At 45.6% G+C, this 16,618-nt stretch overlaps 1 protein-coding gene across 1 annotated transcript in view; it reads left to right on the top strand.

The window, feature by feature from the left end:
* The first annotated feature begins 1,026 nt into the window (after window positions 1–1,026).
* The window catches only part of LOC126528222 (calcium-activated chloride channel regulator 1-like), a 42,549-nt gene continuing 26,957 nt past the window's right edge, over window positions 1,027–16,618 (top strand). Inside the window, exons 1-3 of the mRNA XM_050176110.3 lie at window positions 1,027–1,646; window positions 8,073–8,187; window positions 12,320–12,547. Of these exons, the coding sequence (XP_050032067.2) occupies window positions 1,579–1,646; window positions 8,073–8,187; window positions 12,320–12,547 (411 nt within the window). The 5' untranslated portion in view covers window positions 1,027–1,578. The remainder of the gene's footprint in view (window positions 1,647–8,072; window positions 8,188–12,319; window positions 12,548–16,618) is intronic.

Raw genomic sequence — 16,618 nt, 5'->3', positions numbered from 1 at the left:
TGGTGTGGTACTTGCTGGAAAACACGTGGGCACCAGCTGTGACTCTGCAAACTTCGATGACTTATGTGTAAAAGCCGACGCGCTTGACCGGCAGTTCAGATTCTCGACGATCGCCAACTGTGTTCGCGGTCATCGTTGCGATTTGAGTGCAATTTGCCTTTGTGGGCACACGTTCGCCCAATAAAAAGATTAGTCAAACTATTGACAGTTCTGCTGCTGTGTTTTTTGACCGTCACTACCACGTGCCAATATTGTTACGACGCAACCAAGAGTGGCGCCAGTCAGAAGAACACGATTTGACATGTGTAGGCAGAATCGGCCTCGACAGCCCTCATTCTTATGCATCGTTGTCTCGCTTGTAAATTTTGTAAATATATCGTCATTATGTGTGACATAGGCAACGTAACAATATGTTGCCGGGCTGGTGTTAGGAAAGCAAAATGCCGTATGCCAATTTTATTCTGGACCCACTTTGCAATGTCACAGTTGTATTTAAAGCTGTCATTCCGTAGCCCACACAACTAACGCTTATTGACGTTAAGGATAACACATTGTTGCGTACAATTGGTGAAGAATTGTATTTTTATAGTCTGCAAGCAGGACCTACATAGCGTTTAGTCCGAGCAGAATAGTGAACGTTGTAGCAAGGAGTGCGCGAATATTTTCAAACACAAGGATCTCACACAGCGGCACAGAATCTGCAGAATCAGGAAACGTGATACTTGCTGTTTCACGACGAAAAGTCACAGCTCTGCTCTAAACACCATTGAACACGAGGTTAATGATAATAGACCATTCAGAAAAATAAAACTCGCACTGCACGGCACGAGTCACTAACAACGTAAATTTTCATGACAATCGGCCTATAAGAGACGGGAGGAAATCCAAGTGGAAGAGACATTATTTAAGAAGTTAACAGGTGATTTAACAAGGGCCCCGTTGCAGTCATTGACCTTGGGACCCTCGTCCGCATACTACCTGTTATATATTCGTCGCTACTGAATTGAGAATAAACTCAAACAAACTGAACTGAATCCTAGTACTGACGCATGAGGCACGCCGCTAGCTGCCTCATACAAAGACGTTTCGCAAGTTATTCTAAGATAACATAACCTGTCAATAAGATAGCACCGTAAAAGTATGGCAGCTGGAAATTTTATAGCAGAATGCGTTAACTTGAGCAGAAGCATGAATTGAGAATGTCAAAAGCTTACACTGAATCACAGTGAAAGATACCAACTTGCATTGTTTTATGTACCGGCGGGTCTTGAAACTTGCGAGAGATTTCGTAAACTGCGAGTGAAATGGCAAAATAAAGGAAGTGTCTAATTTTCCTTTGTGCCTCTTTATTGGTAACCTACGCGTTGATAATCATTTCTCGGTCAGATCTTCGTGATGTATTCCAAACAGTCCAACGTTTTCTTTCAGACGCCCCAAAACTTGAGTGCTATTTAATATTCGTGAATTTTTAGAGGTAATATTACATGCTCTAATAAGGCGTCTGCTATTATATTACAGATAAGTCATTTTTGTAAAGGCAAGAATGGAAGCCACCCGCACAACCGTTTTGCACCGAACATGCATAACAAGATGTGCGATGGTGCTTCAACTTGGGAGGTCATCAGCAAGAATGATGACTTCAAAGAGTACGTGGAACCTTTGTTTTTTGATAACCTGACAGCTTTCTGCTTGTACACCCCTTTCGCCATTTTAAAGCGATCGACGGATGTTTCCTCCCAGTGAGCTCACCCTGAAATGCATGGGTGCTAGTTGTTGAATTGGCAGAGCAGGTAAAATAATTGAGTCATTTCGGCTTGAAGGCTGCTTCATGTGAAGTGATGAATGATCTAAAACTAACATCGCACTGTGGAAGAAAAATGCCAGTGGTGTATGCTTTTATAGAGTCCTGTTCATGTTGGTATGAACTAAAAAATTAAAATGTATGAATGCCTCTGCTGAGCCATAAAACGCCTTTTTGGAATAATTTAGATTTTTTAATGTACGGAGATTATAATGATTTATGTCAAAGTGTAAAACAGTGTTGCACTCTGCCAGCATAAGCATACGCGAAGCAGTTGTGACTGCAAATCAACGCCTCTCTTTTACGTTTGGCGCTATGTACACTTTCGGTAGAGGCTGCACAGCTTGAAGTGTGACATAACTTTGATTCTTTTCTAAGCTCAGGAAAAAGTTGTTGTTACGATGCATAACGCAGCCATAAATAAACAAAACATAGTTTGCCTCTTCTCGTTGTAAATTTAGGACACGATTTTTTCACGAGACCTATTTTTTTAACACATTCTGCCGACTTGAGGACTATCTACAGAATATTTTTAGTGCCATTGAACTACGACACAGCATAGAACTTTGTTTTTTTGGCTGATGAGAATTATATTTACAATAAATATAACCAATTCGCAGATGTTCATTTATAAGCACGAATTCGTTAGCCGTGAATATACAGTTCTGGCTTATACCGGGTGCTCGTTTTGCAGTACATAAGTTACATATTATTTATATAATTAGTTTATGCGCCCTAATACCCATAAGCAGAAACCACATGCAGCATATTTCCGACACCTTTCTAGCGACTGAACTTCGTATGTCGTTGCGTAATTTTAGCTCCATACAAATGGTAAAACCAACTTGGCCATTATGACTCCCATTCAACTGCTAACAGTTGATGCGAACAGCATGGGTTCATATGGCTAAAACAAAAACAAGCGAAAAACTGCCACCTGCGCAGATAAGCAGACAGGCTGCCAAAGAGTTGTCATATCATTTGGAAAATTTACACTGAAAAAATAATGAGAAAATACAAAAATCCCAGAAGCGTTCTTACAAGGAAATGTAATTAAATGGAAGACCGATATTTCATTTTTTAAGGAATCACTTCTTCCTCTGTAAGGTCCAAGACAGAATTTTGCTTCATTCTAAGAAAATTGGTGTCAAAAGTGAATGTGAAAATTTGGTCCTCGCTACTTAGAGCGAAATTAGAGTTATTTCCTTTCTTTAGTATCTTCAGTGGACATTTGTGTGCAGCTTAACCAGTCAGGCAAGTCTCGGCGACCATATCTCGCATAACTTGAGGCAGAGCGCCAGAAAGCACGAAGACAACAGAAGGGAACGAAGGCACAGTGCTCGTATGCCAGAGTAAATTGGTCTCAGTTTCAAAACAAGATACGGTTGCAATTCTGCTGAGTCATACGGCCCAGTGCATGCCTATATGGGCTCGAACAGAGTGGATGTTTGGATGTGTCGTGCAGCGCGGCCGGAGAGTGGCTGCTTTGGGCTGGTTGATGAAACATTATTTAGTCAAGAAAAACTGTTTTATTGAGCAAAATTCACGCAGAATATGATAAGGCGACAAGAGTACGTTCTGTCCTGTCGCCTTCTTCTTTCCTTTTTGCATTTTGCGCAATTTTTTTTTCTAAGGATCGTAGTGCGCGTATCTTGGTGCAAGCTGTCTGGTCAGGGGGTCCCACCTCATAATGTCCTGTAGCGTTCTTAGCTGTACATGTATAATGTAATAGTTCTGCGGAAACAAGCAAGGTGGAGAGAAGTAATAAATAAAGGTAAAATGAGACATACACCCTAATGTAGCCAAGTGCTACAAATGAAACCCATACGGGTTCCTAGAAGAACTTGGCTCGCTACTCCTTGTCTCAGTTCCTCCTTTGTAGCACTTAGCTAGGTTTGGATGGATATCTCATTTTCCCTCTATTAATTACTTCTCTCCATCTTGCGGGTTTCCGCAGAACCAATACGTCAAACTTTTGTCTTTGCTTCTGAGTTCTTGATGAGTTCGGCTACGCTTGCCATCTGCTAGCCGCCTGGTTAGGACAGATAGTAGGGCGGCTGCTCGGAAAGGCGGTGGTGCCGGGTTCGAGTACCGGACTGGGGCGAATTTGTCCTCAACTGCGCTGCTTTTCTTCCGAGGAAACCGTATGGGTTTACTTTGTAGTACTTAGCTACGTTTGGGAGGCTGTCTCATTTTCCCTTTATTAATGTACATGTATAATCTGTTATAGCCACATTCATTTCCGACAAATTCCTCTCAAAATTTTGGAACTACTTAAAGCCCCCAAAATGATTCCACCAGCACACTAACACCGGAAGCAAGCAAAGAGAGAGGAAATTCATTAAACTAGTATTTTAAATCAGTCTTCACTACCGATGATCAAAGTACACCAGATCTTTCGACAGCCTGCAGCAGCATAATTGAGCCAATCACAATAGATGAGGCAGGAGTACTTACTCTTCTGCTAAACTCAGATCCAAAAAAGGAACTGGACCCGACAATATCCAAAATTTCATAACGCGATACGCAGAATAGGTGTCTAAATACTTGTGTCTCATCTTCAATAAATCTTTATTAACCTGCTCCCTTCCTAATGAATGGAAAAAAGCTGATTCCATTGTATAACTCGGGTAACAAAGCTGTTACCTGTAACTACCCAGATTGCCAGATACATCCATTAGATGTGCATAATATGGTACACCTTGGAGATTCAGGATGTCCATTAGATATCCAGATTTATCCCGAAAGCGTTGCGTAGATGTATTAAGGATCATCGCAAATGCATCCGGAGCGTGTAAGTAGTACGTTGTGGGGATGTCAGCGCTGGATATATGTAAATTCTAATGCATATTCATATTAACCACACTCACGTCCATAGGACATTCATTGTCCTATTTTTCGCGGTTTCTTTTATACGTCATGCATGCATGCACTGGGCATCTTCAATTTGTTGTGCCAGACTGCCCCAGACTGCTTGAGAAGCTACTATAGCCAGTGATTATTTGCGTACGCAGCTTCTCAGACAGTCCTGGACTGTTTGGGACAACAAATCAAAGTACTACTCTTACTAAGCGAAGAAAAACTCCGTTGTCACCACCAGCATTTTTATTGTGAAACTTCTTATTGGTATCAACCGTTTGACAAGTACATAATGATGTACACAATATTTGCAGTTATATACAATGGCAGACTGCAGCTGTCGCATGAAAATAAAGTAAACACTAAAAACACAACACAATGCCATCTCTTCGTTTCTGAAAGGCACAAGGGCACAAGGAGCACAAGGAGCACGAACCAGTACAAAAATATCACACACACATAACAGCTAAGCATAAAAACACCAAAAAATAAATGGAATAACACAGTAAAAGCAACGATTGAAAAGGAACACTTCCCGCATAAAACACGATACAAGTTCTTATGTGAGCAACATCGCAGTGGTAGCTGCACTCTCTCCAGTAAAACAAAACACAAAGGGCCCATTATGAGACTTATTTCTCACGAAAAAAAAAGCAAAGGAGAATTTACACATGGAAATATCAAAGCACTATTTGACTAGCCTTGTATCCAGCAAACAAAGAATAATAGAAATAAGGTAGTGAAACATAAAAGAGCAGCAGCTGAAGGTCAAGAACAGCAATATTCTAGAGGAAAATCAATCTGAAAACCACCAATACGTTATTACAATAATAAATTCTGTAAGAAAAGCAGGCAACCCTCGGCAGCAGAAGGGTGCCAAATTAGCTTCTCCATAAAGGGGAAAAATTTTGAACACAGCTGCTGCATTAAAAAATAATTTTACCATATTGTTCTCACTCGACGAAGAAGTCATTTTCCTAGAATAAGTGAACATGCAGTATACGTACAGAAATTGTATGCTCTATAAGGTACTCAATAGAATAACTACACCATATTTCCATGCGAGTGAGACTACAGCCAATTCGTGTGTAGATGCATGGATCATAAGGAATTTCAATGTAATGGCAGTTAGTGGTTACCTGGTACCACAGCACACTTGGCATACACTAGTCAACCAAGTGCAGTGGCAGCAGGCCACATCATGCTGCTGTGAGTGCGGAGACGCCCTCGGAGCAGTATCAATCAGCCCGTTCCTTTTAAACAGTCTCAATGCTTTTCATGCACTCAGCCTGACACCAGGCAACAGGATTCTACATTTTTCACAATTTTGGAAACACACAGCACTCCTTTTAATGCGATCAGGTGCCACGAAAGGTCAAATCATTGATTCAGCTGATGCTGAAGACAAGTTGCTACATCTATATCTCCGTAGCGTTATCATGTTGGTGTTCATAGACTGGGCTCAACATGGCAGCAGTGGTTAATTGCATTGGCCCCCGCAGCTGTACTACAAAGGAAACATTTTGCAGTGTGTTGCCACTTCAAAGGGAATTTTATTGTGCTGCGCTGAGCATAGTGAGGTTTAGCCTTCTAGCCATTACCGTGTTTACAAGTTAGACAGTTAGCTATTTGTCAGAACTCCTAAAGGTACATGGTACGATGCTATGTTGGCCTGGAGGGCAAATCTTATTCGAAAGATCGCTCTCTTGCTGGCTAGCTTGAGCATCCTAAACATGAAAAAGAGGACAGAATCTTTTAACTATGGAAACAGCTTACTACTTACCGCGCATTCAGATATGCATGTTTACTTGAAGCTCATGATTGATTTATTCAGTATAACGACAGTAATGGGTGTTCCCAAGACAATCATTGCCTTTCCTTAGGCGCGTTCATGTCGGGCGTTATCTTGACCAAATCACGTGGGGGCTTCAAGTTAAGGCACGTTTTTAAATACAGGGGTAAGGTATGCGAAGTAGCTTGAGACGCCTAAAGTGACCGATTTTTAGCTTCTCTACATGGAATGATTAGGATAAAATCCCAGAGTAGATATCAACAGCTATAGCATCTACTCTATCATTGTAGCAGACCAAATGCATCTGCTGAAATAGTACCACTGGCAATGAAATTTGTCCTTACAAGCAGTAGAGCACAGCGAAGCTTTATGTAATGTGCAAAAATATTGACTGTTCAAGAACACGTGACAGTATATAGCTTGTGCCTACAAACGATACAAGCACGTAATAGTGCACGCTGTACAAAGAAATTATGTAAACATACAGAAGAGGAATAAAGCGTGCAAAAGATCACTTAGCTCTACAGACAGCCCTTATTACAAAAGCCCTCTACCAGCACACAGAAAAAAGCAATGCGTAAATGGTGACTATCTTACAACATCGAGCACCACTATCGAAAACGTGTGCCGGAACCATTAAAACCATTGTGCCGTTGTGCAAAAAACCTGTGGACGGCGAGAATCACAGAACAAGAAGGACCAAGGTGGGCATGAGAAGCTGCACTGAAACACGGGACAGATGGAGACAGACAGGTAGGTCGCTTGTCTATCGCCATTTGTTTCGGGTTGCAGTTCAGCTGTTCAAATTTGTCTTCGCCATTCATCAATTGGCTCAGTATTACTGTCCCGACAACAAACACCGGTGTCATGCCTTGAAGTGTACCGCCGAAACCATTGTGTATTTGCGTTGTGCACCAGCCTTTCCAGCCCAAGCTAAGCACTCATGAGCGGCATAAAAGAGAAGAAAGTAGAAGAACTAACCGCCAAAATACCTTGAAAAGGCTGTGCCTGCTCACGACTGCACACCACGGCAGACACGGCAAGAATAAGAAATGAAGCGTCACAGCATCAAGAGGCACCGCAACATGGAAGTGGTTCGACGTAATAGTTCTGCGGAAAGCCGCAAAGTGGACAGCAGTAACTAATGAAGGGGAAATGAGGTATCCTCCGAATTGTAGCAATTGCTAAAAAAGAAATCCATATGGGTTTCTCGAAAGAAAAGCCTCGCAGGTGAAGAAAAATTTGTCCTGGTCCGGGACACTAACCCAGGACCACGACCTTTCCGGGCAGCCGCTCTACCGCTCAACAACTCGAAGCAAAGTCAAGAGTTTGACTTTCCGCTTCGAATCCCGGACCAGGGCGAATTTTTCCTCAACTGCCAGGCTTCTTTTTCGAGGAACCCGCATGGGTTTCGTTTGGGGCAATTGCTACTGTTCGGTGGGTGTCTACTTTTCCCTTCATCAATTAGTTCTCTCCACCTTGCGGGTTTCCACATAACTATTACGTCAAACTCTTACCTTTGCTTCGAACTATGCCCTCGCTGTTCCTCCTTTTATCTGTCGACACCTGTCTTGGCACGTGCCTTCTTGGTAAGTAACACGCTTTCAAATTTATATTCAGGCTGCCCCCACCCGACATGTCCAAACTCATCCAGGTGGATTTTGAAGAAGTTCAGCAAAAACGTAAAACGATCCAGCGAATTGTTTTTGCTCTGGACGTTTCCCGTAGCATGTCGGTAAGTGCCTTCTGCTTCTCGCGTTGTTTGTTATTACTAACCTTCTGCAACGTTCCCCCACATTTCAAACTCTGGCCTGGCGTAAGCTTTTAAGCGATTACTGAGCATTCATTGCAAATTACTGAATGCCCAGCGCATTAACCAGCTCACGTAGACAAGTATTTTGTACCAGCTTCTCTTTAAGTGCATTTATAAAACAGGCTTCGTAAAGAACTTCATAAATTTCTGCACAGGGCAGTAAGCCACGATGTTGTTAATGTAGTTTGGAAACTTTATTATTTTAAAGGTTATCACAGTAACATTTAGGCCGGCAAATGAGCAGTACTCAACGGGGCAAGAAATGCATTAAACACTCAAGGTACGGCTTTCCGACAGTCGCCTACCGTATGTTCTCACTGCAATATTCGCGGTGAGCCGTAGCCACATGATCTTCCCTTGAAATTCAAGCCCAGAGCAGCGGCAATGTCTATAGTACTATAGAATATTGCGGTCCAACAGAAAAGAAAAATAATTGTTCGTCACCTTCCACATGCACTCCGGCTCTGACCGAAAGCTCTGAAATAATATTAAGCTCCTGAAAGGGAAGATAATGTTATCCGCCCGAATGTAGCACGAATATTAAGCTCCTGGAGGATGACGGAAACGCGTGGCTGTACTGTATTGCACGGCGTAGAAGAATGTATCAACGGACGGCACATACTATTCAAGACCCTATAAACGGAAGACGCCAAAATAAGACACTTTCCTCTACAGCACATATTGCTTGGCCATTCGAAAGCCTTCCCATAATCTCTCTGCAGTCTGCACTATAAATAGCCTACGTTCATGCAAGAATGTTTGTGGAAAGTGATGAGGCTCAAAAGCTGGCCTTAAGGAAACTCCTAAACACAGCTGCGCAACCAGTTCCTGAACGTCAATTCACATCTAAAAAAAATTACTGTCAGCATAAATTCAAAAGCGAGCATTTCTAAATAGGCTTGACGGGGTTCATGGTGTATTTTTGTGCAGTGCTCACAATTCCACGAAGGGCGAAGCAGAAACACACATGCTCCTTGAATATATTACTCCGCCTAGGCACTACGGAGGAGGTTTCTATGTAGGCGTTTGTCCCTAGGCATGCTGGCATTGCGGAATGGGGTCATTTGTTTGCGCTCGGACGCTGGCTGCCGGCGCGGTAAATTAGGTGAAGCAGCGGGCACTGACGGCTGATTTGGCGACCGTTGCGTCGGACAGCCTGTCTCGCACCTGCGGCACTCGTGCTAACTCAATCGTGGCGGATCATAGCTTTCTCGCGCCTTACGGCAATGTAACTTGTAACTAACACCACAGATGTTTCTGTGGGAACAGTAGCGACCGTAGTAGAGCCCTGACCACATATATTGATAATCTAGAAGGCAGAGCGCCTTAGCAACCACGGTTGAACGCAATTGAGTGAAAGGCCACCGGCGCGAGAAAATCGTTCCGGCGTACCTTCAGAGGCGAAGTTCTGACTAATGTTGCAGAAGTCGCGGGTTGCGGTAGTGCTGAACTTAGCGCCACAAGTTACTCAATCGTGTTTTTTTACTAATTATAACAACGTGTTGTTATTTCACATTATTGGCTGCACCTCCAGGACACCAAAGTGGCAACGGGGACACCATGCAAAGCTGGAACCTGGACTGGTCCGTGGGTTGGCGCTTGCCGAGGGCTGCACGTAGGAAACATAGACTGTCCGCTGTCGCGGACAGCCAATTTTTTTATGCGAACACCCCCAGGCACACTTCGGCCTCCGCGACCCCAACCCATGGGCCGCCGTGCTTCCAGCTTTGATACCCCGGCTACCCCTTGGGTGCCCTGAATATACTGCGCCGTCTGCTTTAATATAAGCTCAGGTGCTCTCCTGAGGCCTCCGTTAGCCGGTTACATGTGCCCTCAATGAGCAGTGCTTGTAAAAAATCCAATCTATCGTCGCGACGAAAAAAGCAACCCGAGGCTTAAACAACACCAGTCAGAACCTTGCCCCTTCAGACACAGCGATCACCAAATGGGGCGTCCGTGCCTGCTGTCTCACCGCGCGTGCAGCCAGCGGCGGAGCGTAAACAAACTAAACCGCATTATAATATCGGCTGTCCACTGTCGCGGACAGCCAACGTTTTATGGGAACACTCCCTGGCACGCGCAGACCTCTGCAAGCCCCAACCCATGGACCAGTCCGGGTTCTAGCTTTGATGTCCCCGTTGCCGCTTTGGTGTCCTGGAGGCTCCACCAATAATGCGAAATAATGGCACGTTGTTTGAATTAGTAAAAAAAACACGATTGAATAGCTATAATTGAGTCAAGCCACCAACTTGCGATGCTAAGTTCAGCACTATCACGCCCCATGGCTTCTGCCGGCACGCCTAGGGACAAGGGCATACAACACGCGCTAAGAAACTCCACCTTAGTGCCTAGGCAGAGTCGTATATTAAAGGAGCAAAAATCCCCTCATTTCCTCTTTCGCACACGCTCTTACTCGCGCATGCGCGCAAACGTCCGTCGTCTCCGCAAATGTCACACCCCGCTGTACCTATATAGCAATTGGAAATACGCCATACTGTTTTTCTCAAGATCGCGAGGTGAAGGCCTGACCGATTATTTAAGCACATACTATAATAGTACAAAGCCTCTAAAAAGATGTGCCAGTGGTACTAATACTTTTCTTGCCGTGGTAGGGGGCGGGGCGAATATCCACAGCCTGTTTCAAATATTTGATTGAATATCTCGATATTATCTGATCATAAAACTTTACTAATAAAACGGGCCCCTCGGCTAACCCGCTTTCTTCTCTGTATAATCCAGATCGTTTTGTTGCAAATTGAATTGAAAATATAAATATTTACGTTTCGGAATATCAGAGAGTCGTTTCAGAGGACGTCGCAGGGGAGGGTTCTGGGATTATTTCTACCATCCTTGGGGTGTTACATGCACATAAATGACGCTCAACGCTCTTTTTTTCACTAGGCACGCATCATATTGCACCAATGCTAGCGCGCGTAATGCGCATGCATGTTAAAGAGACTGTCTATCGTTCTTCAAGGACCTTCTATTTTGTAGCACAATAGAAATCCTCCCACTTGAAGTGTCTCAATGTGCAGTGTTTTCTGCGGTAAGCGAGTAGAAAGTTTTACAATAGAATTTTTGTATCTGCATAGTTTCCCCTTAAAAGTGTGTGCGGATGGCGGCGATAGTAATCAGTGGACGCGATGGCAATCTCAGAGACCACGTGTCGATGCATTACTCCAATCACCGTGGCTCCATTCATTTTCACAAGCGGTGCAACTTTTCAACATGCGCTAATATGAAACATGAAAGGAATACCTCTCTCGTGTTAAGTTGGGAGGACCAGATGAAATTCAAGTTCAGGCAATTGATAAAATATTGCATCTAAGTATGATAGTTCTTCCTGCACCACTTTTTGGTTACGTGACGGTGCACAGGTTCCATACACTTTTTCACTGTCGAGCGACGTCACATGCATGTGATGCTTGCACCACTTTCACAGCCAAATTAAAGATAAATTTTTTTGTGAGATACAAGCATGCTCGTATCCGTCTGTATTAAACGCAATCTTCTCTATTCTCACTACAATCTAAACATATGTTCCGAGTGCCACTGTTTGTTTAAATGATCTCTAAAATACAGCGGCCTGGAATCGTACCAACTACCTCGTCTCCTTCTCGGGAAGAAGTCGCTGGTGCGATTCCTAGAGCCCCCAGAACGCTGCATAGCTGTTAAGTCGAAAGGGGGGGTCTTCATTTTCGCGATCGGACTGAGTTTCCCATCATACGTTGCGTAATGTTTAGTGAAATTGCCCAATCGACTGTTTAGGCCTAATGAAGTTCACGCTATATTGAAACGTGTATGTGTGTTGACTCCGAAAAAACATCGTGCTATGTCATAGTGTCGCACTTTGTTAAATGAGTTGTCTGTGCAGGGTCGTCTAGTGAATTATCTAAAACTAGCAATGTCTCTTTAGTCGATGACTTGTCCCGCTTTCTTCTTATCTTGTGCCACTCCAGTGCCATGACCCCACCACTCCACACAAGGCGCAACATTGTTAATCCCGCATTGCTATTCTGGACAATGTCTGCACTGTATGCCTTCCATATTGCAGAGACACAATCGACTGCAAATGGTGAAGGATGCGGTTGTTGGCTTCCTCCTGAGCTTACTCGACGACTCGATCCGGCTCGCCATCGTCAAGTTCAGCAGGGTGGCAGAGGTGCAGCACCCGATGACAACTGTCAATAAAGCAACCGTGGGAGGCTTTCGCGTTGCTGTGCATAACATGTCAACGTCTGGCGGCACCTGTATTGGTTGCGCTCTGGAGAAGGCTTTTGAGGTACGCTATAACGTGAAAATTTTATTACCCACTCTTTAAAAAAGCATCTGTATTGTCGCGCTGTCATGGTTGTGAAGAATCAGACCTAGGAAAGTCGCAAAACAAACTTTTTTTTTCGCGCAATCCTGTGCCTACAAACGCAAGTTGAACCCCTGTGCTCGCCACAAGCGTTGCGTTCATCTATGAAATTTGATGTGCGGGTCAAACGCATCGGTAATAAATAAGTGGCTCATATAGATTCCAGCGTATTTGCCGGTGCACTGCTAATGTTTGCTGTGCTTTGCCTTGGAATTGCGTAGATAATTTTGTTGCCGCCTCGGTGCAACCTTATACTGATGCTCGGCATGTGCTTTATCATAGTAGTTTTTTCTACTTTTGGTTTTGCCCGGTTGCCGCCCTCCCCTTCCCCTTTTGTAGCAGTTATCGCTACACGCTTATCGAGAGGAAGGTTTGAAAAATAAGATGCACATTTAAAAAAAATAAACTAGTCAGATATGATTTAATGGAGGCGTTTATGGGGCGCTGTATGAACCTCTTAAATTGCCGTCCCAGATTTGAGCAGTCAGTTATTTTATGTAATAGTTGCAGTAAGAAAAATATTGTGTCTGCTGAAAAATAAAGGTATTCTAAACACACGTGCATGGCGGCGTTTGTTCAAGAAACATAAGTATTACTTCAAAAGACTAGAGTGTGAGTGCTCCGATATTTAAGGATGGGCGTGCCTGTGTGTTTATTCACCCATTATTTTTTTTTCTCATTTAAAGAAATCGTTTTTCATTCACAAAGAAAGGGGGAAATCTGAGCTTAAATTCGTATTTACAGTAATCTGAGCTTAAATTCGTATTTACAGTATACGAGCCTTTCGGCGCGCTACACGAATACGGGAACAGAATGATTGTACATAGAAATGGGCAAAAAGTTTTTACCTAACCTGGCAATATATTTTTATTTGCTGTGTCGCCAAATTATCTAGGTCCAATACCGATACAATATTCCGGCAACGGTACAACATAAATATAAGTAGAACTACGTTCATACGTTTTGAGGAAAAACCGCGAGAAAAAATGTACTAACCGGGTAAACGTACGATCCGAATAACAAAATGAATTGACAGACTCAACTTATGTTGACATCTACATGATGCGAAGCCTAGCGCGGATTGTTACCGCACGCGTAGAGCTGGTGATGCTCCAGCGGCCTGAGACGCGTTTTGTTGTTTTGTTCTTGCGCGGTATTTTAAGAGGGAGAGGGGAAACCTGCTACATTGAAAGCGATCTGCCGCGCGAGCCTCATCTTATCGGCTCCGCCAATTCTCGGCCGGAGCCACGGATAACTTCACGGTACCCCACCAAATTTGTTACCATCTCATAAAGCAAGTCACCCGGCGCACGTGGACACCGATTTCAACCAGGTGGGCCGGTTTTCGGGAAGTTTAGAGCAGTTTTTCACCCAGCCACGTCGGCGACGCCGTCCAGCCTGACGGCGACGCCGATGGCCGGCGGCATGAAGACTGCTTCCCGAGGCAACATGGCCGTCTCTACGCTAACCCAGCGTGGCTACGACCCGGACGCGATGTCCTGGACGATGGTTCCGAAGACTTAGGAGCCCAATTCTGCGATTCCTTCGAACATTTGAAGCCAAGCTCTCCTCAACGCAGCCGCTCGCCGCTTGCAAGAGAAAGCCAAGATGGTGGTGCCCGGCGCCGCCCCGGCGTCCGGCATTCCAGCCGGCAAGACGCAGCCTCCCGCGTCGCACGCTGCGGGAACCAAGGGCAAGGTCTTCACGAAGTGGAAGCCTCGCCCGCTGCTAAAACCCAACCCGGATGACTACGTGATCGTTGTAAAGCCACGTGAGCTATTTCCTTGCACGAAGCCTTCTCCGAGAATCGCTACGGGACCTCTTTCACGGCTTACCTCGGGTCCGAGCGGGCAGAGACCGCATCGATTCTCCCTTCGAGAGAACAAAATTTGATTGTAATCCATACCCCGGACCTCTAGACAGTAGACCGAGTGATCGGGGATTTTTCTGTCAACACCGTACGCGGAGCGGTCCCGCTCCACGGATACCTACGGCAAGATGGCGAAAACGTTTGGCATGGTGTCATCGTGGTGTGCAATTCGGACACGACGGAGACACTTCAGCAAAAGGTGCGTTGGAGAGCAGGCACCATTGTTGAAGCGAGAAAATTTGGCACATCGAACAAAGCGCGTGTTACCTTCACCGGAAGAGACAAACTGCGTTTTGTTCACTATGACAACATGGTGGTGCCCGTCCAGCCCTACTACCGTACAATCTCGGCCTGCGGCAAGTGCGGTGCTGTCGGCCATAGGATGGACGCATGCCCAAACCTGAGACAGGACACTTGTGGCCTGTACGCGCAAGAGATTCCACTCGTGGAGGGGGTGCGCGCCCCTCACGAATGCGTGCCCAAGTGTTCAGTGTGCGGTGGTGGACATGCCACGAGCTCCCGCGAGTGCACTGAAAAGTTCCGCAACTCCAAGATAGCCGCCCAATAGGGCGGCAAAACCAAAACGGCGGTCAAGAAAAAACACCGCCATCTTGAGCTTCCCGGTGTCACCAGGATGGATGGATGGATGTTATGAGCGTCCCCTTTGGAACGGGGCGATGGGTTGCGCCACCAAGCTCTTGCTACAATGCTGCCTAATATCCTACCTAGGTTAACCAATGAAAAAAGAAAAAAAAAACACTATGAACTATCGCGTCCAAACTTCCTGATCCCCTATTGCGAATTGTGCTTGTGCTTGTGAATTGTACCAAGACCGGCAAGCCAGCGCCCCCTGCTGGAGAAGCGAGGAGGCAATCTACGGCGCCACCACACGGCGTGGCCGGGGCCTGGGCCGACGCCGTCAAAAAAAGGAAAACAAGTGAGCGGCGCGGGCAGCGCTGCTTCCTCCTCCCCTCCCTCTACCCCTCCTGCGGCGCGCAGCGCCGAACAAAACATGATCGCGGCTCTCCAGGCGCAAAATGAGATGCTGCTAAAGAAAATTACAGCACTCGAAGCAAAATTGACGCAACCCCTCTCTACCCCCGCAAAAGAAGTAATGGAAAGCGAGGTAGAAGCGCCGGCGGAGGCACCTAGCGCGGTAGCCGCTTTCGAGGCCCAGATCAACGCCCTCGAGGCCCGTATGGACAGCCGGATTTGCGCTCTTGAAACCCAAATCTCCGCGGCCATGAATTCCGCGATTGCCAAATTGACAGAGATGATTCCCTCTCTCATAACTCAACAAATCGCGCAAACCTCTCGCACCACCCGGCGAGCCGGCCCAATTAAAGACGTGTCCGGCCCTTACCCCAAAATGTTTCGACAACTCGATTTCGATGACGAAGACAGTTGCTCACTCTCCGGAATGGAGGACACTCCCCTCCCCGTGAGTGCTGGCGATGGAACATCGTCCTGGCAACCCCCTAGCAATCTTACCGATCATGGCGGGCACCCCCTAAACTCAGGATATTTCCCCGATCCAAATTGGCCATCCCCATCCTAATTACCCAGTGGAACTGTCGAGGCTTCAAGGCCCACGCTATGCGGGCCAACCTACGATTCTTCCTCACAATATTCTAGCACCTTCCTGCTGTGGTAGCCCTCCAGGAGCCAGGGAGCGGCGCCACACTTACAAATTACACCACGTTTCAGCAGGACCCCCTCTCCTGTATCTGTGTGCATAAAAATTACACGGCCAACTTCGTTGACCTTGACCTCAAAACAGAATTCTTGTACGTGATGGCGACCCTCCTTCCGCTATGAAAACAAGACCTACCACTACACGCTCTCAACATTTATTGTTTTCCCAAATTAGCCAACATCATTGTCGCAGACCTTTTTAGCCGTGCCTTCAAGGCTGCGGGCCGGGATCCCCTGGTGATCGTGGGCGATTTCAACGCCACCAGCACACCTTGGGGATACGCGCGTGAAGAGAAACATGGACGTAAGCTGGCGGAACTTATGTCCACGCTGGGCCTTACTCTCCACACCGACCCTGCATACTCAACCTGCGTGGGTAACTCCGTGACCCGAGACACGTGTCCGGACCTTACCCTCACCAAAAACAT

The sequence above is a fragment of the Dermacentor andersoni genome, chromosome 9, assembly GCF_023375885.2.
Source record: "Dermacentor andersoni chromosome 9, qqDerAnde1_hic_scaffold, whole genome shotgun sequence".
Classification (NCBI taxonomy): domain Eukaryota; kingdom Metazoa; phylum Arthropoda; class Arachnida; order Ixodida; family Ixodidae; genus Dermacentor; species Dermacentor andersoni.
Note: the sequence above shows the minus strand (reverse complement) of the source record. Positions and strands in the feature narration are given on the sequence as shown.